At 33.5% G+C, this 25,920-nt stretch overlaps 2 protein-coding genes across 5 annotated transcripts; one reads left to right on the forward strand and one right to left on the reverse strand.

Moving 5' to 3' along the window:
- Positions 1 to 7,820: 7,820 nt before the first annotated feature.
- LOC144565238 (uncharacterized) lies at positions 7,821 to 13,860 on the reverse strand. Of its 4 annotated transcripts, none has more exons than XM_078314945.1 (9): positions 13,629 to 13,860; positions 11,196 to 11,425; positions 10,702 to 10,877; positions 10,537 to 10,601; positions 9,825 to 9,926; positions 9,477 to 9,632; positions 8,990 to 9,070; positions 8,350 to 8,482; positions 7,821 to 8,093 (listed from the first exon to the last, which is right to left on the reverse strand). In XM_078314945.1, the coding sequence occupies exons 2-9, from the start codon at positions 11,309 to 11,311 to the stop codon at positions 7,984 to 7,986; spliced, it is 939 nt and encodes a 312-aa protein (XP_078171071.1). In that variant the 5' UTR covers positions 11,312 to 11,425; positions 13,629 to 13,860; the 3' UTR covers positions 7,821 to 7,983. The 4 variants fall into 4 exon arrangements, with proteins under 4 accessions (XP_078171071.1, XP_078171069.1, XP_078171068.1 ...); XM_078314943.1 differs by having other exon boundaries at positions 11,196 to 11,455; XM_078314942.1 differs by lacking the exon at positions 13,629 to 13,860 and adding an exon at positions 11,607 to 11,742.
- Positions 13,861 to 15,181: 1,321 nt separating this feature from the next.
- Positions 15,182 to 20,872, forward strand: LOC144565108 (uncharacterized). Its single transcript, XM_078314752.1, has 16 exons — positions 15,182 to 15,325; positions 15,424 to 15,452; positions 15,554 to 15,665; positions 16,218 to 16,315; positions 16,830 to 16,926; positions 17,623 to 17,712; positions 17,795 to 17,857; positions 17,951 to 18,025; positions 18,173 to 18,238; positions 18,316 to 18,393; positions 18,839 to 18,955; positions 19,142 to 19,219; positions 19,300 to 19,419; positions 20,018 to 20,061; positions 20,208 to 20,267; positions 20,556 to 20,872. The coding sequence occupies exons 1-15, from the start codon at positions 15,293 to 15,295 to the stop codon at positions 20,254 to 20,256; spliced, it is 1,149 nt and encodes a 382-aa protein (XP_078170878.1). The 5' UTR covers positions 15,182 to 15,292; the 3' UTR covers positions 20,257 to 20,267; positions 20,556 to 20,872.
- The last annotated feature ends 5,048 nt before the right edge of the window (positions 20,873 to 25,920 follow it).

Consider the following 25,920-nt stretch of genomic DNA (forward strand, 5'->3'; position numbering starts at 1 on the left):
AAATTTTAGAAGGGGAAATACGTAATATCAAAACTTTTGAAGGATATACATGTTGGGTTTTGACGGTTCAAACTCATTGATTAAGTATGTTGGGGTTTTGACGGTTCAAACCCATTTATTTGCTTAAGGTACGGAAAGAGTAAAACAAAAATTTTACATCTAACTTAAGCTACGGATTAAATGAATCAAGAAGATCCGTTTAATCCTATTTACAGATCTACTCCATAATTGATTTTCTAAAGCTTTAAATCTATTTACCAATTAAATAGATTAATATAACAATTTATACCTTGTTTCCAAATCACAGTTGGAATGCAGATGAGCGAGAAGAGCTACACCAGGGAAGAAATCGACTCGGAGTATCACACGTGTGATACCTCTATTGGTTATCCACCAGGACTAACCAGAGAGCGGTTTATTTCTTTTGCCAGAAATACTATAAACCGCGGTATACAGCAAAAACACTATTCACCCAAAAAGGTGTAATAACACTATTCACGAACTTTCGATTAATCAGATTCACTATTAAGCAAAATCTGAAATACCGCGAAATTCGGTAAAACACTATTCACCGATCGAAAAACCGTAAACCGAGAAAGAGAGAAATTTTAATTAACGAAGTAATCAGATTAACACGTGAATTAGTGAATTTTCTCTTTAACCTATTCCCCTCTATTTATAAGCATTCGAGGAGGTTCACAAAAAGACCGAAATACCCCTGAAGTTGCCAAAATTACCAATTTGCCCTTTTGTAGAGGTATCCAATTTGGATTTTGCTATTTCATATTGGTTGGATTTGTTTAATGGATCCTAAACCATTAACCCAAAGGAATAGTAAATAGTAACTATCCAAATCAAATATGTATAATTGTCATGTACAATTATATTCGTCTGCGGTTTTCGTTTGGTAATTTTTATACAACATGTCAAACACATTTATAAACTAACCAGTGTTTATGTTTGTCATTCTAAATGACGTATAATTAATTATAATTAATTATATCAAGTATAACTAATTATAATTAATTATATCAAGTATAACTAATTATAACCATTAGTTTTTTTGCTTTGTCATTTTACATGACAAATATAATTTAATTATAATACGTATAATTAATTATAACCATCTTAATATTAATTACAATAAATTTATAATTAATCAGTAAGATTCTCCGAATAGCTCCTATATGGTGTGACCCAATAGGATCTGTGTTATGTTGGTAAATAGAGTTAAAACTGTTTTAACTTCTATAATCATGAGTGGCATCTGGCAGTATACATCATGACCATCCAATTACACAAATGATGCTGTACTGTACAATATCACGATTCAATAAACAATTTACTTGTGTCTATTCTTCTGTCTCATAGCTATCAGATCAGTTTCAAGATAGATGTGTGTCATCCTTGTTAACTGAATCTTTTCTTGATCTTGAGTAGACTATCAAATATAATTACTCTTGTAATTATACCGCATGCAGATAATCTAACTCTACCAAGGGGCCCAGTGATGCTATAGCTCGTACAAAAATACGAGGGACAATAGTACTTTTGGTAAACCATCACTTCCTTAGCTAAGCTATACATATGGAAGTGCTACCGTTATGACTGCTTTTTACGGACAGCGTTAGATAACACTCACACATACACATCTCTTAGCTAGAACGATGAATACCTCATACTGTAGAACTTTACACTGAATGAAAACATTAATGACACGAACACAATTCTATTCAATGTTTCATTCGGAGTCTGTCAAATATCATGTTCCTAGAACATGTATCTATGTGATTAAAATGACATCTCGTGTCAATGGTTTGTAAAACTTAACCATATTTTAATCCACATACTAACCTAGTAACGGTTAATTAGTGTTCCTGCTAATTACCTTGGTCAGTGACTTTTTAAGAGTATATATCATCTTAATTATGGAGTTTCACAATTCTAGTCATGAACTCGAAATGATCCATAATACAATAATACTCAAGGCAACAAAATGATAAATAATTAAACATCCAATTTATGAACAAAGCTTTATATGATAATTTATCGCATTATTGACTTCTAGATTATTACTAACTAACAATACATAGAGTTCTTCCAAAATAGTATACCTCTAAAAATAGATATAAAATTATATATTAAACTTCAAGAAATTAAAAAAAAAAAAAATGAAAGTCAAAATTTAAAATCCCATGCATATATTTCAGTTTGAAAAACGGAGAGTCGTGTTTTAAAGGTTCGAACCTTCTCTTTTTTTAATATATAGAACATGGTAAACTGATTAGAAACCTGATTATCCAATCCTTCTTAATGTGATAAAGTAGGACAGTTAACGGATGGTCTTATTAAAAATTTAATATTTTTTTGTAATACTCTTACTTACTCTTTAAGAACTTTATAGTTGCTTTCGGGCTTCGGCTAATTTTTCATGAAGTACATAGACAAGTGTGCATTATACAATAACTAATATTGTGCCCATGCGTTGCGATGGAGATATATTATAAGAGAAAAACAAAATACAAAATGATATATTTTCATAAAATAAAGACCAATAAAATGAATAATTATTCTTTTTTTTTTTAAGGTTAAATGAATAATTATTCAACAAATCCTATATGTCAATAGATACAAAACTCTTAACAGTTAACATAGATACATTCATTGTAGAATTTCTTGCGAATTAAGCTACAGTTTACTTAAGATAAAAATGTGTGTAGCTTTTCTTCCATTTGCAAAGAACATAATCACTACTGTGAGTCAATTCAACAATCTCGAAGGTGTTGATTATTACTACAATTTATTTGGTTTCATTTGAAAGAAGCCCGTAGGCGTAATATATTAATTAAAAAGAGCGAAATTTTTTACAAATTTTAGATTTAATCTGCACCATTTTTGATTCAAATCCAATGGTGCAGAGTGAAAATGCGTGTGGTAATACGTTTGGTTATACTTGTGGCGGATCCAATTTGAACTAAATATAGACTTCTACAAATATAAAGGATGTATTCAATTAAAGGAAGGCATATTATTTGACTGAAGGGTTCAGATTTAATCCGAATTTAGATCAATCATTCCCAACAGTTGGAGTTTATGTTCAGTCAATTTAATTTAAGATGCATAATATAGAGGGGAGAGATACATTGAGTAAGGCTATGGTGCTATGGGTTGCATAGAGGGCTACGATGCTACGGCTCAATATTCGAGTTTGCGAAATCCTAACAGTCGATCTGAACTGTTCATCTTGTTCTCTATATTAATATGTGTTTGGAGACCAAATTTTACATTTTTTTGACAATTTTTTACTATTTTTTTAGATAGGTAGAAAATCACTTGATCTAAAAAATTCTGCACCATTCAGATATTTGATTTTCTACCTCTCTAAAAGAATAGTAAAAAATTTCCAAAAAATGTAAAATTTGGTCTCCAAACTCATATTAATATGGAGAACAAGATGAACAGTTCGGATCGACTGTTAGGATTTTGAAAACTGGAATATTGAGCCGTAGCACCGTAGCCCTCTATGCAACCCATAGCACCGTAGCCTTACTCATATACATTATGCAATAGTCATACGTGTAATTTAGAATAGGGGTGGATTCGTGATTTTTGTTAAGGAGAAAAAAATAATGAATTTAATTTAAATGTCTAATTTAGTTCAAAGTCATTAACTAATCAAATACTAGATTAAAAATAATAACTTGTAATTTTCATTGCTTTGACTTTTAATTTTAATTACCAATCCGAATTCAAGGATTGTTTTCTTATTTTAATTCTAAATTTAACTCAAATTGCAGATCATAATTTCAGAGGAGAGCAAAAAAAAATCCAGGGAGAGACAAAGTTGGTCCAGAGTCCGGATCTATAGATCACCATAAAATTTAAAAATCCAGCTGGCTCCACTTGGGTCTACCCTGGTCTATACTGTACAATGATAATAAAAGGTTCAAAATAGCATGTGTGGGCAAATTTAGCATGTGTTGTGCTCACTAAGAGAGTTAGGTGGGTATAACTCAAAAAATATATTGAATTGACTTCAAATAATAAATTCAAACGTTAAAACCGACCTACTTCACGAATAATGTATTTACATGCAAAATTTTAAATTTTTTTAAATTTTATTTAGTACAAAATCAAGCAGTAAAAAAAATATTTTTTTTATAAATTATTGACAACTTTTTTATGCATTTAATTTTCACTATTTTTTTAAGATGCGTGAAAACTACGTATGTAGGTGCGTCAGGAGTGAGTTCAATTGGTTACTGGGCTCACAATTTTTTTTTTGACGTTTGTGTCTAGGGCTGCACAAAAAATTCGTACTACGTGATTCGATTCAAGTTTGATTCGAAAAAGTTCGTAAAAAATTCGATTCAAAACAGTTCGAAATTAATTCAAATCAAATTCAAACTGGACCTGGTTCGTTCGAAATAGGTTCGCAAATTATTCTAGTTCAAAATTCAAAGTAACGTGAACTGTTGATTTCTGCTGATGACTTAAAAGTTAAAACATAAGGCCGCTCAGCCATAAATCATAACTCGTAAGTCGTAACCCTCGCTTTCAGTTCTAAAACCCTAGACGACTTTCATCTCTCGCTTTCGGCGATTACAATCACTCTTCCTTGTCGTTAAAAAGTTCGTAAAAGATTCGAAATTGAGTTCATAAAAAATTTGATTCGAAATTAATTCAAATCATACTTAGTTCGAAATTAATTTAAACTGGGGTAAGTTCGATTCATTTGCAGCCCTATTTGTGTCACAAAAATAAAAGGAAAATGGTTAGGAAGGGAATTGTATATTCCGTCTTTCTTTAAATCATGAAATTTGCTTAAGAATTTAATTCCAGAGGTTTAATTTGTAATAAGAAAATAAGCACAGACATATCATCATGAGTTTCAATAAAGTGTTCTTGCTTTTTCTATGAGAAAATACTATCATACTTCACATGAAATTGAATAGGTTGTTATCTATATTTTTGTCATTCCACAAATAATTATCGAAATCTCCCAGGGCTATGCCAGCACCACTACTTCTGTTCAAATGCACGAGCAGAATATCGTTAATTCTAATAATTAATTTGTATTATTTAATCAAAATTTGACAGTTAAAATTATTTAGTTGCAGCTTGATCACTTCATTCTATTTTCATATGGAACGCACATTTATTTCATTAACAATTAAGTCAGAGGCAGACTTAAAGACTTAAATAACATGAATGAGAGTTAACTGATTTTCATTTTTTCTAAATTTTTTGTATTTATATATAATTTAAAATAAATATATAATATTATTGTAAAATTGATTTTATTTTCTACATAATTTTTTTTTTTATATATAATTGATGTTTATATATACTAGTTCGAAAGTATAACTATACTTGTGACCCTATTCAGCTATAGGAGTTCCTGTCTCTCCAGATACCTGTGGTGCAATTAATAAAAATGGACGGTTCAGATTAATTCCATTCAGACCAAATTCAATCCGATAACTGTTGAGGTTGTAGGGAGTCTGCTTTGAGATTCATGTCAAGTGAAATGAACAGACCAGATTCACCTCTTGCACATGAGGTACCTGGGGTGATACGGTAACCTCAATAATTGAGAATAGTGAATTTAAGAATTCACTACAGTAACCTCAATAATTGAGTTATTCATTAAAATATTAAAATAATAGGAAATGACTTTTACGGCCTCATTGAATTTTGATTATTACGGTTTGTGTCTTTTTCTGGGAGACAGACACGTGTAAGATTCTCTTAAAAAGCATTTCAATACCTACCCAGGGGCCAGGGCAATAAGCCAATAAATAAACGAGGCTCATGAGTAGCAGCACCTAATGTCTTTCTCTTCAACTAGCCTCATTTTTACAAAAATAGACACCGACAGCTCAGCAGCTGCGACCACATGACGTCAGGATGGAAAATTTATCGTGTGATAGCGAAATGGCTAAGAAAACGGCGCTATGCCCATATAGCGCCGATAGCGTAATTTAGCATCATTTAAGACACTATGATATCTTCGTAATTTAGCGTCATTTAGCGTATTTACCGTATTTCTCTGCGTAATTTAGCGTATTTCTTCTCAGTGAAGATATAATCTCTCTTTGCATAATTTAGCATCATTTAGCATAATTTAACATAATTTCAAGTAATTTAGTGTCATTTGGCAGCACTTTAGCGTGCTATTTATAACCTTAATTATAATGTATAATTAGCATTATTATACTAAAATACGCTAAATTACTTGAAATTATGTTAAATTACGCTAAAATACACAAATTATGCAAATATATAAGTGATTTTCACTGAGAAAAATTACGCTAAATTACACAAAAAAAATACGGTAAATACACTAAATGACAAAGATATCATAGTGTATTAAATTACACTAAATTATGCTAAATGACGTTAAATTACGCAATCGATGCTATTTCACACTATAGCGGCGCTATATGGACGTAGCGTCATTTTCTTATTCATTATGCTATAACACGATAAACGCTATTTAAATCTTTGATTATAATTATGCTAATTATACATCAAAAGAAGTAATCTAACATATTTTAAAAAAAAATTGAATTTCATAGTTTCTTAAAAAAGAAAAAAAAAAGAATTAAAGTCCCCGGTTTGGGAATTTTTTTTTTTTTTGAAGTGGCCGGTTTGGAATAAAAATCCCTTGGACATTTAAAAAAAAAAAACTAAGTTTTGATAATTTCTAATTAAAATTAGATATTAATAAAAATGTCTGCATACTTTTTTTTTTGGTCATTCAAGGCCCGTAGGATAAATCCTCTTACAAAGTCAGCATTACACAGTGCCGTTCAAAACATAAACCTTAGCTTGATTAAGGAAAAAATGTAACATATGACCGGTACAATCCCAATCATTTAACCTCCCTTTTTTTGCTAAGTTGTCGGCTATTTCATTTTCATTCCGACTTCTCTGCACATCAACACACACCAACCAACGACTTGTTATCTCTCAGCAAACTCCATATATTTAAGATTTCATTAAAAGCCCGCCAATATGGGGATTGGGGGTGCTGACTAGTACACAATGTACCGACACATACTAGTATAACAATAAGTATGCAATAATGAAGGTACGAGTATTATAAATGGGCTTAAGGTTTGGCCCAACATTTTCGGCCTAAAATTGCCCCACATGGCTGATCAAGAAAGCTTTGGTTCGCTGGCAATTTACATATTACATTTTTTTGAAACAGAAAGATCAAGAGGGCAATCGAATATGTATATCTAATAAAAACATACTATCATGCTTCAGGTCTTAAAAATAATAGTAATAACAGATAACTTGACAAAAGTGCCATAATATTAATTCATTAAGCTCATAGCAATTCACCAATTAATGGAACATAAATAATCTCCAAACAAAATATTCGTAAAAGCTCAAGGACCCAAGCGAACTAATTTCCAAAAACGTCGTCTAACATAACCGTTTCTCTTCATTTAATAGTGCAAACACGGATTGTTATTTGATACAATTTTTGTTTTAGTTCATCTTCAATAATTTTTTTTCATTCTATTTGGTTTCTAAGAAATCATTTTATTCATTCTATTTAGTTTCTAAATTATTATTCTATTTAGTTCCTAGAAAATCATTTTATTCCTTCTATCTCATCCTAAACAATAATTATCTTTATTCTATTTAGTTCCTAAAAAATCATCGTATTCATTCTATTTAGTTTTGTACTTATTTGGAATAATTTTATAGAATTTATTATGAACATATGCATGCAGGGATCAGTAAAGGTCCTAAATCCAATAACAATAACAAAGAAATCCAACATCATGATTACATGACAATACCAAACTGTAAAGCCTATTGCCATTAACCATGAATAAGGCAACAGAATTAACATCTCGGAAAAGTTGAGCCTTATTTTATACGGGTAAATAAAACCAAAGTCAATATTACATTTAAATTAAATAATAAATATAGAAAAATTGTAAGAGAACAAAAACAAAGTTAAGATAAGCTGCAAATGTACTTCAGAGCTTCTGTTTCTGAGATGAACTCATCTTCGATTAATGGAATTGTCCTCCAGACCTTTAAACTCAGTAAATTTTTTTCATCATCTGTTGCACCAAGAACGAAAAATATTCTGTTTAGGTTGACAAGTCAGTTTGAAATTAAATTATACAGAGAATTTTATTCTATCATTTTTTATTCATCTAATGTTTCAAAGCTAGTATTGAAGTAACAAAATTTTAATAAAAGTTAAACCAGAGTTTTCGGCATGATGAAAAAGAAAAGGGTACTGAAACCTATGGTCGTAAAAATTAGTCTTTTGAGTTGGAGATGCAAAATGTCCCTGTGAAATGAGAAATATACCTGAAATTGCTCGGTCTCTTTCCATGCAAATTGCAACAACATGAGAACTATTAAGTTCCACAAGTGCAAATTGACAATTGTCAGTTAGACCATCACAACCGGAACCAGCTTCAATATGCAATTTTGGAGCACTCTAGAGAGTGAAAAAAAAAAAAACAGTCAAATGCTTAAGAAACAGTATTCTGTTAATGGAATTTTGAAATAAAACACTACAGAGGGAAACTTAGCTACCATTCTAACATCTGCACAGGCACTGCATAATTTTTATATTACTCACACTTTCAAGAGAAGGTACTACGATTAGTAAGACTGGAACACCCTTGTACCAACAATGCAGGGTTGAATATGAGATACTGACAGAGTTGTCTTACAAAATATAGCTAACTCCTCATATCAAATAACTCGGTGCGTTGTTTTCCAAGCTTAATGATATGGACCGAATTTTCCTGAGGTCCTATAACCCTATTTGAAAATAAGGATGACCCAAACTGTGATTATCAGCATCTATGTCATTACATATTTACATTATTCATATCTCATTATTATTAAATCTGGCAGCAGTTAGCTGCTTTTGAATTTCTCCAAAAGTAGAGGGCCGCTTTGCAATTAATGAAAAGAAGGTCATTCACAAAAATCAAACCTTGTTTGATCCCATTTGAATTGTGAAGTTTTTGAATGGGGCACCTGAAAAGCCCCTACCAGTAGCTTTTACATATGCTTCCTACAAAATTAAGCACCAATAAAATATCATAATAGAGATAAGAGAGTGTACCAAGCACACAGCATTTCCTTCTACATATCAAGTTGTTTAAATCTTGTTTTATTTTACATTTTCATTATCTGTTTGATTTTATTTAAACTTCTGGATAATTCTCTGTAATTAATTTATAGAATAGAGAAGTGCTAAAAGGTACAAAGAGTTTGAAGAAACGAAAAGCATTTGGTTCTTCAAACCAAACCAAACAATATAGATCCAACTCGTCATGTTTCATGGATTTTTTTTTTCTGTTTTATTAGCGATAACCCTTGTGTACTTATATTTTGTAAATGCTTTTCTTTCTGTCAGATTACTCAAGCTGTGGTGTATGTGTGTGTTTTGGGGGGGGGGGGCTAAAGAAATAGCTCACTTTAAGAGTCCACAGGTGAATAAACTCCTTTTGTTGGATATCAGGATATGGAATAGCAGCCAGATATTCCACCTCAGAAGCTGTAAAATAACGCCTAGCAACTGATATAACACTATTCACCGTTTTTCTTTTATTCTCTTCAACATCAATTCCAAGCTATCAAAATCAACCAAAACCAGTCAAAATATAGATTTCTCGTTAGCTTGTACCATTACCAATAGTGATTATTAAAATTCAGGAGTCAAAGACCACAGGAAAAAGAACATCAAAGGAATTAAGTATGGAGATAGGATTGTGAAATTTTGAGGGGATGAATGTTCAGAAGAGAAAAGTTGATACGAAAAATACCGGGGTTTCCAAAGCAACTGCACAAGCAACCAATGAAGATGTGTGTGAAAGACTGAATTGCAAAGGTCGCTTGATAATATTATCATCATCTTGCCACATCATCTGGATAAGAAAATGAAACAGATGATAAGAAGAGTAATAAAAAAAGGTAAATGAGCATTTCCAGCGGACGGAGAACGTGATAAAGCATACTTATGAGCATTGTTTTCTTAAATTATGTCTTTAACAGGCTACATCCACCATGTACCTTATTCAGTAACATGCAATATTTTAATCAAGCACTGAATGCTTGCAGTTATTGCGGATTCAGCCAGCTTTTAAAAGCTTGTGCCCAACTTAATTTTAGCAGAAATGGACTCCATTCACTTTTTCATACATAGCCAACTCAGCTAAGAAACTTGGGATTGGCAATCTTAACCTAAAGCCCACAACCATCATGTCAAGAAATAAACAATTAAAGCATTGGATTATAGAACTTTAATCTACTTGGCATGATTTAAGTTCAGGAGCTTAAAATTAGACATAACTATCAAAATTTAACAAAAAAACACATTTACCATCACCTAAATCTAGTGGCCAGCTTTTTTTACCTACAATTACGGGAGAGCCACAGTGATGGTTGGAAGTATGGAGATCAGATGTCAGTTGCAGTTAGAGTAAATTATTGGCTCCAGTTCACCAAAAAATATTCTCTTTTCATAATTGTTTATACCTCAGGTTTGCCATATATTCCTTTCTTGAATTTGATTGATCTTGGATCAACTCTGCCATCAAAATCTAGTCTAATTTAGAAAAAAAAACAATTAGTTTGAATCAACATATCTTCAGAACCAATACTTAGTCCATGAAGATGGGTATATATATAATAAATACATACATCTTGAAAGGGTGGTTCTCACAAGCGTACGTGCCAGTATTGCATTCTTTTGGAGCTTCTCTCCACTTAGAGATAAAACACCTCTTTTCTCGCATGGAGATAACAAGTCTGTGTACTGTTTCAGTGAAAAAGAATCATTTATCTCCTCTGGTTTAATGTACCAAACATGCGCCTCTCTGTAAAAAGTAAAAGTCAATTTCAAGGTATTATGATATAAAGAGAAAATAGAATAATTTGTAGATTATCAAATTGTAATCATTATTTGTATAATTTCAAAAACCAACGCCAAAATATTATCAGGGCCTAATCTTAGATTCATCAGTCTATTGTTAATTAGTTCCGTAGTATTTACAAAGCTCCTAAATTTAAGTCACCGATGGGGATCTATGAAAGTTTCAGAAAAAATAGCTAGCATGGAAATTTCCAGTGACAAATATAAGTAAAGAGAAATTAGTTTAAGTGTGCAAGGAGGCAAATAGAGCGGCAAACTTGACCTGTGAGAAGGGAGGGGCACTGAAGGGAGAGGGGGGGAAGTGGTGGAGAGACAGCGAGAGATGGCGCTGCCGACGGGCGGCAACATGTCCCTGTGGAACAGCCTGAGCACAAACATACACCTACCTCTCTCCTACACTGGCGACAGTGCTCAATTCAGACCAATTACCCGTAGCTCCCCCTTCCAAGCAGACATTGACGCATCAACCGTGGCCGGAGTTTAGGAGGGAATCTTATTTAAGTGTGCAGAAGTGCAGGATATCTACAATAATAAAAATTGTTAGAGTTGTGCTTGATTGAAATTTAATACAAGCAAGTTGTCGAATTGCTAAACACTAGTACAAGCTGGTCCATAAATGGCTATTTTTATCAATCAATGACAAACAGAAACAAGTGAGGAGAGAAGAATATACTACAACTTAGAGATCAATCAAGAGACTCCGAGCATGCACGCGCGCAAACAAAAACAAGAGAGAAAGCAAGGGTCGCCCGTCAGGAGGAGGCGAGTAGGAGCTGAGAGGAGGGAACGGCGGAGGAGGGAGATTTTTTATTGGCAGGAATTAACAGAAAAGAAGAGAGAGAAATAAAAATCATAAACTTCATTGATAGTAAATTGACTTGGATATTTGTATAAAAATCATAAACTTCATTATACCTTTTGAACGTACCACTCAAATACAGGGAAATTTTTTATTGGCAGAAATTAACAGAAAAGAAGAGAGAGAAATAACAAGAGTACATCAGTTATTAAATTGATAGTAAGATCGGTAGGAATTTTACCGATCCTAAAACTCTCAAATTTTTTGATCAGTAATATTAATACCAATCCTAACTCAAAACATCTTTATAGAAAATTGAAGTTTCACAAAGGCGCCACCTGGTGCGAGATGTTTGATTTAGAGGTGTGGCCCATGCTGCCAAATTTAAAATTTGTAGTTTTGTAGGAATAGTAAATTTAGAGGTGGAGCCCATGCTAGGTAGGATTGGTAGGTGGGGCCCATGCTAGGTAAGTTGAAAATTTCTTATTCATTTGAGTAGCTGTGTTGCGGCCGAAAAAAACAAAACAAAATAAAAATCAGTTAGGATCGGTAGGATTGTTACCGTTCTAAAATTTGAGAGTTTTAGGATCAGTAGAATTCCTATCGATCTTACTACCAATATAATAACTGATGCACTCTTTCTATTTCTCTCTCTTCTTTTCTGTTAATTTCTACCAAAAAAAAATTCCCGAATACAGCCTCTCACCAATTCATTTCTTCGGTGTAATGTTGTAATGACCAAGTAGAATGTGCATTTCTATTGGTTATTCTTTGGAACATGCTTTCACGATATCAATGGTACGGTACAAATATTTTTCTCACTTTTGACGGGGTATTGGATATGGCATGTGTAGTCGGATTCGTAACCTTAGAGGATTATTTTTATTTTACGATTTGATATTAAATCTTAGCTGGTTTGGGATTCAGGCTAACGCACGAGAATATTATTGGATTTTGAGATTTGTGTCAAGTTAAAAACAACGATCAGGATCTACTAATTGTAAAAGATTCCCTTGTCAGATAATGCAGAGGATGTGAATTCTGTGTAGCCAGAATGATTGCACCAAGTCTATGGTATGGTGCCAACAAGCCTCCCACATTGGCACTACATCACTAGTGTGGTTCCATTCGTTGTTCTAAAAAGAGCTAGACCCAGTGGCAAAGCTAGGAATACAATCAAGAGTAGACAAGCATAACTATATAAATAGTTTTCACAAAAAAATTGAACAAGATGTCATATTAAAGGGACTTTAAATCTTACAATATCTAATAAATTTTGCTTTAGACAGTAAATGGTAAGCAAATTTTGCCACTGGTTTAGCCCAATCTTTATTGGTAAACACGGTCAATCTGGTCATAATGGGACTATGGAGGTAATAATCGATACCAAGAGGATGTCAGCACGTACAAACAAGGTGAACAATTGGGGATGAAACTGGAAATGCATAACAGAAATGGAAAGGCATTTAATTCATTAAATAGCAGCATAGAGGCATATAAGGACCTGCTTGCATTTTTTTACATTTCTGTCATTTCCTGAAGCATTTTGCATACGCTGGTACTTGTAAAAAAGAAAAGAAAAAAAAAGAGACAATCTGATAGCTCCATGAGAAAATAATTTAGTATCTTTCAGTGCATATGCAATTCAGTAGGTTCCAAAAATTTATTCATTGTTTTTCTTTGATGATATGCAATAATTAGAATAAAACATGTTCACAATAATCAGAAGCTTATTCTATATATTATCATATACACAGTACACTTGCCTCTTTTTCAAAAACCCAATAACCCAATAAGTAGACAGTACATGATAACCGAGTCTAAGCAATTCTAATCATCTGATTCAGACATTCAGTTCAAAGCAAGATTAACAAGAAATTTCGGAATTTGATTTACCGAACAGCAGTAGAGGCGGGCGGCTAGGGTTAGCGGCAGCGGCGGGCACAGGTTGACAGGCGGGATAGGTGGCTGGTCCAGGCTGAGGTGTGGCTGGCGGGGCGGAGGCGGCGGTTCTTCTCTTCGCGCAGCGCAGGCGCAGGCGGAGCCGGTCTTCTCCTTCGCGCAGGGGCTTTTCTTTTCTTCTTTTCTTTTCTTTCGCGCAAGAGCTCTCGGAGCGGAGGTTTGAGTTGGTTGTTTTTTTCTCTCTGGGCTTTGATAGTTGGGTTTCGGGCAAAGTTAATTATTTGGGGTAGACAAGCCCAGTGAAAAAGCTCGGTCCAAAAAAAATAATTTATATTCATTCTATTATTTTTTGGACTAAATTTAGATAATTCTCTTTGTGCTGTTGTTATTCTGCATTCTAATTTCTAAGGTCAAGGATTCCTTAAAGTCTCAAATTGAAGTCATTTAAAATTTTCTTTTTTCTTTTTGCCGGTGGCAGCTCAGATTAGGGATGGCAACGAGCTAGCTCGCTAGATCTGACTGGATCTTATTTTAAGAAAATAAATTATACAAACTTTTTAATCGAGTTAAACCGAGCTAGACAGTATAAAATGCATACAAATTCATACAATTTTATAAATTGATGCCTAGCTGAGTTAGCTCATGAGCTAGTGAGCAAGTTAGGCCCCAGTTTGAACTCGTTAATTTTGGATCGAGCTAGTGGCGAGTTGGCTCGTTAACAGCTCGATTCAATAACGGATAAGCTGCTAGCGAGCGAGTCAGGTACGAGTTATGATCGAGCCACGAGCTACGAGCTTTTTTGCCACCCCTAGCTAGAATGCCTGCTTAATTCGGATCGCCCCAAGTACCTGACTCAAGGAAATTGGAAACGGACAGCCTAGGCTCGTTCCTTTAACTTGAGACGAATCTCCAAGCACAAATAATACTGCCCCCTGCGCCATCCCTCCGATAGGCACCGTTTTGAATTAATCTGGGCGTCCGTTTCAATTTGCTATGAGTTATGACTTTGCTTCTTACCGTTGGATCATCAACGGACCGATCCGGGAGGCTTTCGACCCTCGCTGAATTTTTTTATGGAGGTTGAAAATCGACAATAATTAAATGCACAAGGATCTGTGGACCGTTTAATCTTGCGTAACAATGATATTTTGGGTCCCACTATGTAGTAAGGACCAGGAACGGTTCTATTCTCTGTCTTGCTTTCCTGGCGCAAGCGATATACATATTTGACACTACGGTTCAAGTTAGGAGAGGGCCCACAATCCAAATTCTCGTGACTTTGACCTGGTCCCAGGTACGCTATCACAATAAACAGCATCCGAACCGTTACTTACAGATCTCAAAAAAATTTCGATCCAGTCAGTCTGTTTTGCCGATAAATCGAACGGTCCGAATTTTGGGAGATGGGTACCTAATAGATACGGACTCAGGCCGACAGAGACCATAATTCAAACGAACTGGGGAAGTGGGGATCCACTTTCATTTATTAAATGGCTCGTGGCTCCCACTAATCAGTGAAATGGTAATAATTTAAAATAAATTAATAAACAAGGTTCAGCGAATTGTCTCTAGTCTCTCTCTCTCAGTCGAGTACCTCCACATTTCAAATTTTACACAAACTCGAAAATAGCATCACATCTCTTCGTCGCTCTTTCACCATGGCCATGGCTCAACCCCAGTTCGATCTCAGAGTGAGTTCTAAATCGCGAACTCTTTTTTCTTCAGATCCCCTTTTTTTTGTACTCTGTATTCCAATCTGAGAAATTTTAGCACTTCTGCTCCATTGTAGGTACCTGGTGCTCAGTCAATTGGGAACAGGCGAGTTGATCTGTCCATCTCTAGTTCAATTTTCATTAATTTGACTTCTCATTGTTTCTGATTCTGATTTTCCTGTTGTTTTGGTAAATTTCTTTGTCCAGCGACAATGCATTCGCAAATGCAAACAACTTAGAACACTGCGCGAAATACTTGAACCAGACGCTTGTCACCTACGGCTTTTCCGCTTCGCTTGATCTCTTTGCCACTGACCCAGTAAGTGCTTCTCTTCAATTTTTACGAGGGGAAAGTTACCTCTTGGTCCCTCTTCTCTTTTAATTTGAAATAAGTATCCTGAATATTTTCTCTAATCGTTAAAATCTGACAAAACGTGGACTCGTAACTGTAGATGATTGTGCGGAGTAATATTTGTTTGACAGAAGATACCTGTTGTCTGATGATTTTTTGCAAAGTTAACCCCTAATTTTTCTGGTCTAGCAAATTAAGTCAAGGGGCTTGAGTATGAGCTGTCATTTTAACTTTTGTTCAGTATGGCCAAATGGCAATTGTGGCCTTAGACAAGATGTAGTATAGTGCTTGGTTTAGTTTACCCTGAATCTTCTGGTTTCACCAATTGACGCTGATCTTCAAGTAGCTATTCATTGTTTATATTTTCCTACTAATATTTAAAACGATCAGTGTATAAATTTTATCATCAGCTCTATCATTGTTGGGAATATGTTTTTTCTAACTTCAAAGCATTAGCTAGTACCTCCGTTTTTGTTTCTCTTTGATTTTGTGTACCTGTTTGTGTTTGTGTAAGAGTAGGTTTCTATTGCAAGGACATGCAATTGCATATACGCACTGCTTCAACAGAGACAAAGAGATATCGAGTTCAGAGAATCATCTAATGATTTGAGGCAGAGGTGATGTTCTTTTATCAACTTCTGTCTTTCATTTTTAATGCTGCTGCTCCAATTTGCAGGGGAAAAGAAGAAGTGTTGTTGTCCTTTTGATACATGCAATTGGTTATCACTCAATGTTACCTGTGATCTCCAACCACTGGAAGTCCTTTGCAAATTCTCTTATTGTTTCCAGAAAGTACTAAGCCTAATTAGATGTGCGATCAAGAATACAGTATATTCAATAGAAAAATTTGCAGAAACTAACTGTAACTTGTGGAAATTTGTGTCAATTGTGAATCAATTTGACCTCAAATTTCACCTTGTACTTAAGCTTTCCAATTTGGCAAACTAAACAAAAACAAAAGCCAATGAATCTAGCAAAATGGAAAATACATGGTGATCAATAACTCCTGCCAAGATTCAACCAGTTTTGTAAATATGGTTTTTCTACAAGCACCATATCTCTTGAAAACAGAGTTAACTATCACTTATTTACTTAGTTCATTATTAAATAAACTTATTCTTGCAAATTTAGGTTACAGTCTGATATATCAAGATTGGAGGCCAAGATTGAAAGACTTGAGGCACAAATAGCTGCCAAAGACAGAGAGCTTGCTAGCTTGACCCGCACTGTACGATATTTCTTTATTTGTTTTTTCCTTTTGTTCTTCCAGTTATATTTACCTATATTTGCAAGATGCACCAAGTACTTGACTTTGTTACAAATAACACCTAACATATCTCATATTTTCAAGTAATGCTCCACATCATTTTTTTTTTTATAAATAATACCCAATTATTAAGGATCAATTTGACTTGAGCAAAATATGTAGCTTATTTTTGTTGGGGACCAAGTATCAGTCCAGTGGCTTTATTAAGTTGAAAAATTGAACATTGTAGTGACATTATCTTATTGGAGTCGGGGGTAAAAGTGGCAATAAAGGATTGCATCTTCTCCTTCACTCAAATAGCTTTAATTAAGCTCTTTTGTTTGTTCTGGCATTTTCTTTTCTTTTTCTATCTCCTCTTATGTCCATCTTTTATCCTTCTAACTACTTTTCAGTTTGGTAATATTTCATGTAATACTCTGGCTTATATACACTATATTTTATTTTCAATTAATAGTAGGCTCTTGGCCTGTTATTATACCCTGAAAAAAGTTGTTGCATCTCAAATTATTAAGTCTTGCTGTTAACTGCAAACATAAGAAATGTTGGGTGTTACGTTTGTTGGTCTGTCGGGAATTTGGTGTTGGTCGGGAATTTAACCTTTTTAGTTTGTTAGTTATAGATTTATTTTGTTTATAAAATCATGTTTCAAATAATCAGGAGGCAAAAAACACAGCAGCTTTAAAGTCCCAGATCGACAAACTACAACAGGAAAGAGATGAATTCCAGAAAATGGTCATTGGAAATCAGGTGCAAGTTTCTCTTTTTTCCTTTCAGTTTTGAACCATTTCTATGGCCTTTTATTTATGAAGTTGTTGCTGCTACTGTTTAGCAAGTACGAACTCAGCAGATACATGAGATGAAGAAGAAAGAGAAGGAATACATAAAGCTTCAGGTAACTTTGCATGGATGTCTTCTAAATTTTTTAAATATATTACTTGAAATGAAAAGTATGGGAACTAAACAATTTTATTGTTTGGGTATACAGGAGAGGCTAAATCAGGTGTTAATGGAGAAAAAGAAAGAATCTCGTTCTGGCATGGAAATCATGAACTTGCTTCAGGTACATTTTTTGTCCTTCAATTAAATAATTTATGTAGTGTGCATTTCCTTTAATCATGGTTCACTTCCCAATTCTATTTTTTGTCTAATGAAGGGAACTTCTTTTCAGTATAGTAATAACTTATTGCTACTATCTTTAATCTAACAGAAAGAAGGAAGGCAGAGAGGAACATGGACTGGGAAGAAAGCTGACAATGATTTTTCTAAGATGATTGTAAGTTGCCTAACTGTGCTGATTAGGGCTAATTTTATACTGTTTGTTAATTTGAACTTTGTAAATTCCATTAATAGGTTGATGCATATGAAGTGAAGAAACAAGAGCTGATGCAAGAGAACTCTGACCTGCGAGCCTTGTTGCGCTCCATGCAGGTACAGATTTTCTACCACTTGTGAGATTTAATAATACTCTAATAAGCACTCAGCATATCAGGTTCAGAAATTCAAGGCCATAATTTGTTGTCCATACATAAGCTTAAATGAATAATATCTTTTGCTCGATGTCCTCCCTTACCCACTTAAAGATGCCCCAGTCTTGTTCATGAATAGGAAAAGAATGGTTAGCTTGATTTGAAATTGTTGGATTATTAGGATTTACTGATTTAGGTAGTATTTCCTATTCTTTACATGGCTTATGAAATAGATTTTCTTTTTCTGATATTTTGTTGGCAAGGACACATAGCAAGTTATTAGTTGGTATACAAGGGTAAACCTGAAATTAGATTGATGATATTTTTATAAGAAAATATTTTAATTCACCAAAAAAAAAATTTAATTCTCCCTCTCTGTTTTTTTTTTATTTTTTTTTCAACTATAGGGTGATATGCGTGAATTTTTAAATGCCCAAAATGGCTTTTCACAAGATCCACAGCAGACTCCTGAAGCCAATGGGAGGCAAAATGGCTCTCCTCAAACCCCTTTAGGAGGCAAAACGGTACATACTCGATGACAGATCTCTAAAACTGTACTTACCAGCTTTTAGAGATTATTCATGCTGTCCTGTAGGTTGTCAGCTTATTAATTTTTCCACACGAATTGAGCAATTGCATAGCAAGAAGTAAAGCGATATACTACATCATCATGCCATATCAGATAATGTGTTTAACTATTGTGTGTGCAGGATATGTTTGACCTGCCATTTCACATGGCAAGAGATCAAATTGAAGAGAGCCTGCGCACCAAGATGGCTTCCATCAAGGTTAACCCTACGAGCTATATGATCTATTTTTTGTAAGTAAATAAACAAATGTTGTCTTTAGTGATAATGGTAAAACATAGGCAAGGATGACACAACTACAAGATGCACAAAAGGGGGCAGAAGTGACATCAGAGGCCACTGAAAGAGAACTTGAACTTGAAGCCCAGCTTGTTGAGGCCAGAAGCATCATTCAAGAGCAGGTACTCAAATCTTTTAAACACCTTTCCTTTCTTCTGACCTTTTCTAGAAAACAAAGAACTGAATCTAGCCCCCATACTATTTCAGTATTTTGTTTTCTTGATGGGTGGTAGTATGCTTCCCTGTTCCTTTAAGCCAATATATTATTTTGTTTTTGTTCAATTGACCCCTTCTATTGCCATCATAAATCAAAATAATGACCTTACTAGGGGTGTCAATGGCACCCTTTTATCCATTTAAATGTTTTATTTAGTAAATAATAAAAATAATTATTATATTAGCATTACCCGTTATTAACCTGCTAGGCGGCTACGTTTCGTTATCCGACAAAACCATAATGGGGGTAAGGGTAGGGTACGGGTACGGGTAAGGACAATTTGTAATGGGTATGGGTACAAAATTACTTCCACCCGATTCTTACCGTACCCGCTGACTCCCCTAGACCTTACTAAGAACCTATGCCTTTCTATGACCCTCACTGATGCCAATATCACCACATGAAAACTTGCAGAAGGCAGCGTTTAGAAGTTTATTTGAAAACGAATTCTGTTATTCCTGATTATTTTATTAAACTGACCTGTGTTTTGTGTACAAATGCAGGCTTCAATAATGTCAAAACATTTTGCCAAGTCTGACAAACCGAGGTAATTTGACATGAAGAGGCCTCATTTTATCCCAGTAGTTATGTTTACTTGCAATTGTGATTTGTGATGACAATCTGTCTGATTTGTTTCTCAAAAATAAAAAATTCTGATTTGCGTATGTTCTTGTTCTTCTTCTTTTTCTATAGGAGATTGAGTGGCCACTTGGGTGGTGAGACGGAGGAAGGTGATGTTTAAATATCTTCATGGTATGTATTTCCTTTCTTGCAAAATTGATTCAAAGTTAAAATGTCTCATTGCTAACACAAACCGGAAAGCTTATTACGTCTTTTTTTTTCCATTACCCTAACTGATGGAGGTGTGCCATTTGGTAAAACAAGACATTACAAACATAATTATTAGCTGCAGAAATGGTAATTCTGGGCTGTTAAGGAAAACCTAGAACATCTTTGCAAACAGACCAATCAAAGAAAACCCAGCTGAAGGATGACTGACCTTGAAATTTCTAAAGATGTCTTTTTATTTTCTTCTTCTAGGTGGTATTAAAGCATGATGATGGTGCATACTCCTATGCACTGCCCCATCTGCCTCCAAATCAGTTGAATACATGACTGGAGGCCTGATATGTTATAAAATAGATAATCAGATAGTTTAAGAAAGTATTGATGTAATTGATCTAGTAAACTGGTAGGCTTTCCTCGTTTCACTGCTAAAGGATTAAGAAAAGAACACCTAGTGTTTAAGTTTACTTTTATGTCGTAAACTCGTGATGTATTTTGGACTAGCGAAAATATGTCTCACAGAAGTACAGGACATCTTCAATGCATAACCAGTTAGGATCTTGGTAGGCTTTTTTTTTTACTTCTCTTGTGTCGGTGCGATGCTCTTGACTTTCTTTCAGACTATTTTTTTCATGTTCCGGTCAAATCTGGTACAGATGGTACATGCCATCTGTAACACGCTGCTTGATCAATATGTACTAAAATTGGTAAATTTTTCTTGTCATAAAGATTTGCAACTGATTTCAAATTTCAGAAGCTGGTTTCCAAAAAGTATACTCAGATTCAAGTAATCATCAGTAACAACTTGTGGGGTCGGTTCATGATCTGGCAAATTGGCATATGTACAATTTGGCAAAGTTGGGCTTTTATAATCCGTAGAAACTGGGGAATGGAGGCATCACCGATGACTCGCATCTTATCCTCTTTTGGATATCTAAATTGTCCCGCTACACATATCAAAATATACGTTTTGTTCTTAGCCAAGTGAGAACAAATTATTAATCTTAACAAAAGAGGAAAAAAATCATGAAGCTCATTTGACTTTCATTTCGTATTAGGAAAAAAAAATGCACGCATGGCTTATTGTAGAAAAAACAATATGCAGTTTTCATATTATTTGAAATGTTGAAGCAAGGATATAGCAGGACTGTTAATTACAATGTATGTTTTATGCAAACGAGTAAGAAAAGAAAGAAAAATATACATTTTTATATTATTTTCCATAACAAAGGGTATGTGGTTAAAAGATTAATTGTTTGATTGTTTGATTACATGAAGTTTTCAATAGGCGGTGGGAATTTCTGAAATTTGAAAACATTTTTTTTTTCGGTTTTATTTTGCTCATCATGTACTTGTCAGATTTGTTTGAATATTTAAATGATGGTCTTAGACTTCGAGTCAATTAATATGTATTATGCAGCAGTGTTGTCATTATGTCGATGACAGTTGGGATTAGAGAATGAATTATTATTGACGGTTCATGATATGATATGACAAATTGACATATGAGCAATTTGGCAAAGTTTGGCCTTTTATAATTCGGGAAAACTGGGGGAAGGTGGCATCAACGACCCATGATCCGCATCTTATCCAGTTATCCTCTTTTGCTTATCTGAGCATCTACATTCCTGAAACTCTTTGAGTTTCTAATCTGATGTGGCAGTTTCTAAACCAGTTTCAGAGATGCAGATGAGTTTCTTATTTAGCAACTTTGCTCCAAAGTTTCTTAATAAGAAACCGTTTATAAACTCTGAAGTGGCCAAATAATTCGCTGAAATTCTTTTCTCTTGTAATTTATTTGCTGATATGGCAATTAAGAAACTCTAATTTTGAGTTTCAGGGATGTGAGGGTTTATAAACTTTCAGAGATAAAATTTCTAAAAATTAGTTAATAGTTATTTAAAAACTCCAAGAGTTTCAGGGATGTAGATGCTCTAAGTTGTCCCGCCGACACGTTACGCTTACGCTGTTACGCATATGAAAATATCCTTCTTCTTCTTAGCAAGTGAGAAAAAAGTTCTCCGGATTCTTTCCTAAGTTTTGATGCCTGATTTTTGTTTCAATAGACGCTGCTTGGTTCTCACTTCTCAGTTGGATGCACGGTTAATGTAACTGCATATTTCTGAACCACATATTTATCTTTTATTTTTTACATTTACTTGATAAGACATACTTTTTTTTTGTTACGAGCCACTAAACTTTTATTTGCAGCTTTTCATGTTAAACCACTCATATTTATTTTAATTAATATGATGAATGGAGTAGAACTTGGGTGTTCTTAAGCTCACCAAAGTGTTTGGTGAGCTTAACTTCAAAATCCATCAAATTGATTTCAAATGACGAATTTGAACCATTGGAATCCGTCTATCTTACGTGTGATACGTCTACATGTGAAATTTTTAAACATTAGAATTAGTTTAGTATAAAGTCAATCGGTCAAAATTAGAAGGTTAATAATTTAATTTTAGCGCATTCATTTTTTGAATGTTTTTTGACTGCTTGACTTTATACTAAATTAATCCGAATGTTTAAAATTTTCACATGTAGACTCATCACTCGAAAGGTAGGCGGGTTTCAACGATTTACATTCATCATTTGAAACAGATTTAATGAATTTTAGAGTTAAACTCACCAAACACTTTGGTGAGCTTAAGAACACTCTAGTTCTACTCTGATGAATGAATTACAGTTTGAGCCTGTTCTGAACTTAGAGCCTTAACCGGTGCTAAGTGCCAACGGACTCGTCTACTAAGAACCAAATTAAATTAAACCAAAACTAGATAATATATCACATCTACATTGATACACTGGAATCACACAAATGGCAAGATGTCATTGTTCTTTTCCTTCACGCTCTGGGCAGCCACACCAAGTCACCAAACCTCACCCTCTTGAATGGAGATTCTTTGTTGCGGGAAGATAAGGGAAACCATTGTGGGCACATGGCAAATCACTTATTGCCATTTGCCAATATAATAGTGTAGGACTTTAGGGTACCACATTTCTAACAAAATATTAATGTAACTCTGAATTAGGATTCAAATACATTCACTTTTTGTTTCTCTATTATGCTTCACTTTTTATTTTTTTAATAACAAAATTTTAAAATTTATAAATACAAAACTATTTGATGATCTATATTATCTTCTCTACATGTACATAAAAATAATAATTTTTCTAATTTATTTTTATATAAATCAATAAGTCAAAAAATCAATGTCCATAAATTATCTACATCGGTGTATTTTTGCAAGTTATTGATAACAACCAAAAGAAAGTTAAAATGCCATAATCTTTTACATGTACATAAAGAAAATAATATAGATCGTGTCTAACACTATTATGATATGTAAATTTTAAATTTTAAATTATTGATGTTTAAAAAAACGAGGACATAATGAAAGTATAACAAATAAAAGTATTTGAGCCATTCGCATAAACCATTCTACAAAAATTAATACGAGCCACATTCAATATAATTATTTTGCCCTTTAAAAATAGAAAAACCTACTCTAGTAGATACTTATTTTTTAAACATACATATATTAAATAACTAAAGGATATTATTAAAAATGGTATAGCCGCTATTGATTAATACTTTAATGTTATTTTTATCAAGCATACACATCACTATAATATCTTATTATTAATATTTTTAAGAGAAATGTTCTGGTACCCCGAGCCATCATATCCGAGCGCGTCCCTTAAGTATTTTAATAGAAAAACCTTCCAATAATGTCTAACTTCCATTTCCAGTGCTAATATCCAAACATTTAAAGTTGTGTTTATAATATTTTAAAATGTTACTCGCAAACATATAAATCTCTAGCGCTAATATCCAAACATTTAAAGCTGTGTTTATAACATTTTAAAATGTTACTCGCAAACATATAAATCTCTGTTTGAAAACATATCTAAATAGTTTTAACTCTCAACTACTTTTGTCTTGAAGCCAAAAAAGAAAAGATTATTTTCACCCATTCTTTTTTTATTTTTTCTCTGATCATTATAATTTATTTTCCCGACGATCCGTGATGAATTTTACGAATCTAAAAATACGAACGTTTTATATTCGATTTTATCTTTCAAATAAGATCCATGAATAAATACTTTTGAGTAATTTTAAAGTAAAACTCATGAGCACTTTAAATTTTTACGTTTTTAAATCTCAGTCTACAAACATTAAAATTTTCAAGACTTTGTATTTGAGGTTTATATGCTTTGTAAATGAGCTTTATAAATGCAGTGTTATTGTTGAGGTTTATATGCTTTGAAGTGTTATTGTTGAGGTTTAAATTCTTTGTATATGGGGTTTATATGTTTTATTCTCGAGATTTAAAGTGTTATTAATGAGATTTATATGCTTGTACTATTATACTAGTTGCACCACTAATTGCTCTAAAAACTGAAAATAATTGCAATTAAGAGTAAAGAGATGAGTTTAGAGAAATTTGACACGCTGGATGTTAACGGAGTTCGGCAAAACAAAGGCCTACGTCTTCGAGGCTTCGCAACCTTTTGTGGGTGCGCCTTTCTATTACCCAATACGAAAGGATTACAACTTGTGAACCGTTAAGTCTTTACACACCAAGCGGGAAATCAATCGGCCAACTCAAAGAGATGAAAACAAGGTCTCTTAGTTCAAGCTATTCAAGAGAAACACTCAATAGATCACTCTAATCTAATTTAACTCAAGATTAGTGAAAGTGGGTTTGAGGGATTTTGAAGTTTTAAGCTCTCACAACAATGGAGTAAGCTAAGCTCTCAGAAAATCGCTTTTTAGAAGTTTAGGGTCGGCTCAGATAATTTGGGAAGAAAGCTCAAAGCCCTATTTATCGAGACAGCTCAAAAATGAGCTATTTGACCTAAAACATTACCAACGTTTTAGTTCAAAATGCGATTTAGGGTTTCAATTTTCTGACAGCTTAGTAAAATGTTACCAACGATTGTAAAACATTATGTAACGTTTTCTACTATAAAAACTTGATCAAAAACAAGAATTTTTGAAGCTCAGATTTAATTAAAACGTTATAACGTTTGTAACTTGAATTTTGAATTTGATACAGCTGTACTTAATGTTCTGACATTCCTAAAACGTTACAACGTTTCAAGTTGATTCTGTACAGCTGTGCTTCATCAGTTCTGTCAGTCCTAAAATGTTACAACGTTTTAAGCTATTTCTGAGTTTGATCAAACTGTTACTTCAGCATTTCTAACAGGCCTAAAACGTTACACAAACGTTACAATGTTTTACAAACATTACCAACGTTTGATCCCTGTGTAAACAGCCTCAAACATACTTTATCAAGCTTCTGATTTTACAATTTGTATTATTGATAAATGTCTTCATGATTTTTTTAGTCCAAGTATTCCATAATGCAATTCCATTTGACTTGAACCTACATATCTTTCAAAAATAAAAGAAATCATAAAATTCAATAATTGTATGTTTTTGCAAATTAGTTAAATAGACGAAAAAGATTATTGCTCAAACAACATGTACATGAGGTTTATATGCTTGTAACAAGAGGTTTAAATTATTTTGAAGCAAAATAAAAAAAAACTGAAAGTCACAGATATTTAAAATGGTAAGAAAAATTACGATACAAATATAACTCAA

The sequence above is a fragment of the Carex rostrata genome, chromosome 14 (genome assembly GCF_964058835.1).
Source record: "Carex rostrata chromosome 14, lpCarRost1.2, whole genome shotgun sequence".
Lineage (NCBI taxonomy): Eukaryota > Viridiplantae > Streptophyta > Magnoliopsida > Poales > Cyperaceae > Carex > Carex rostrata.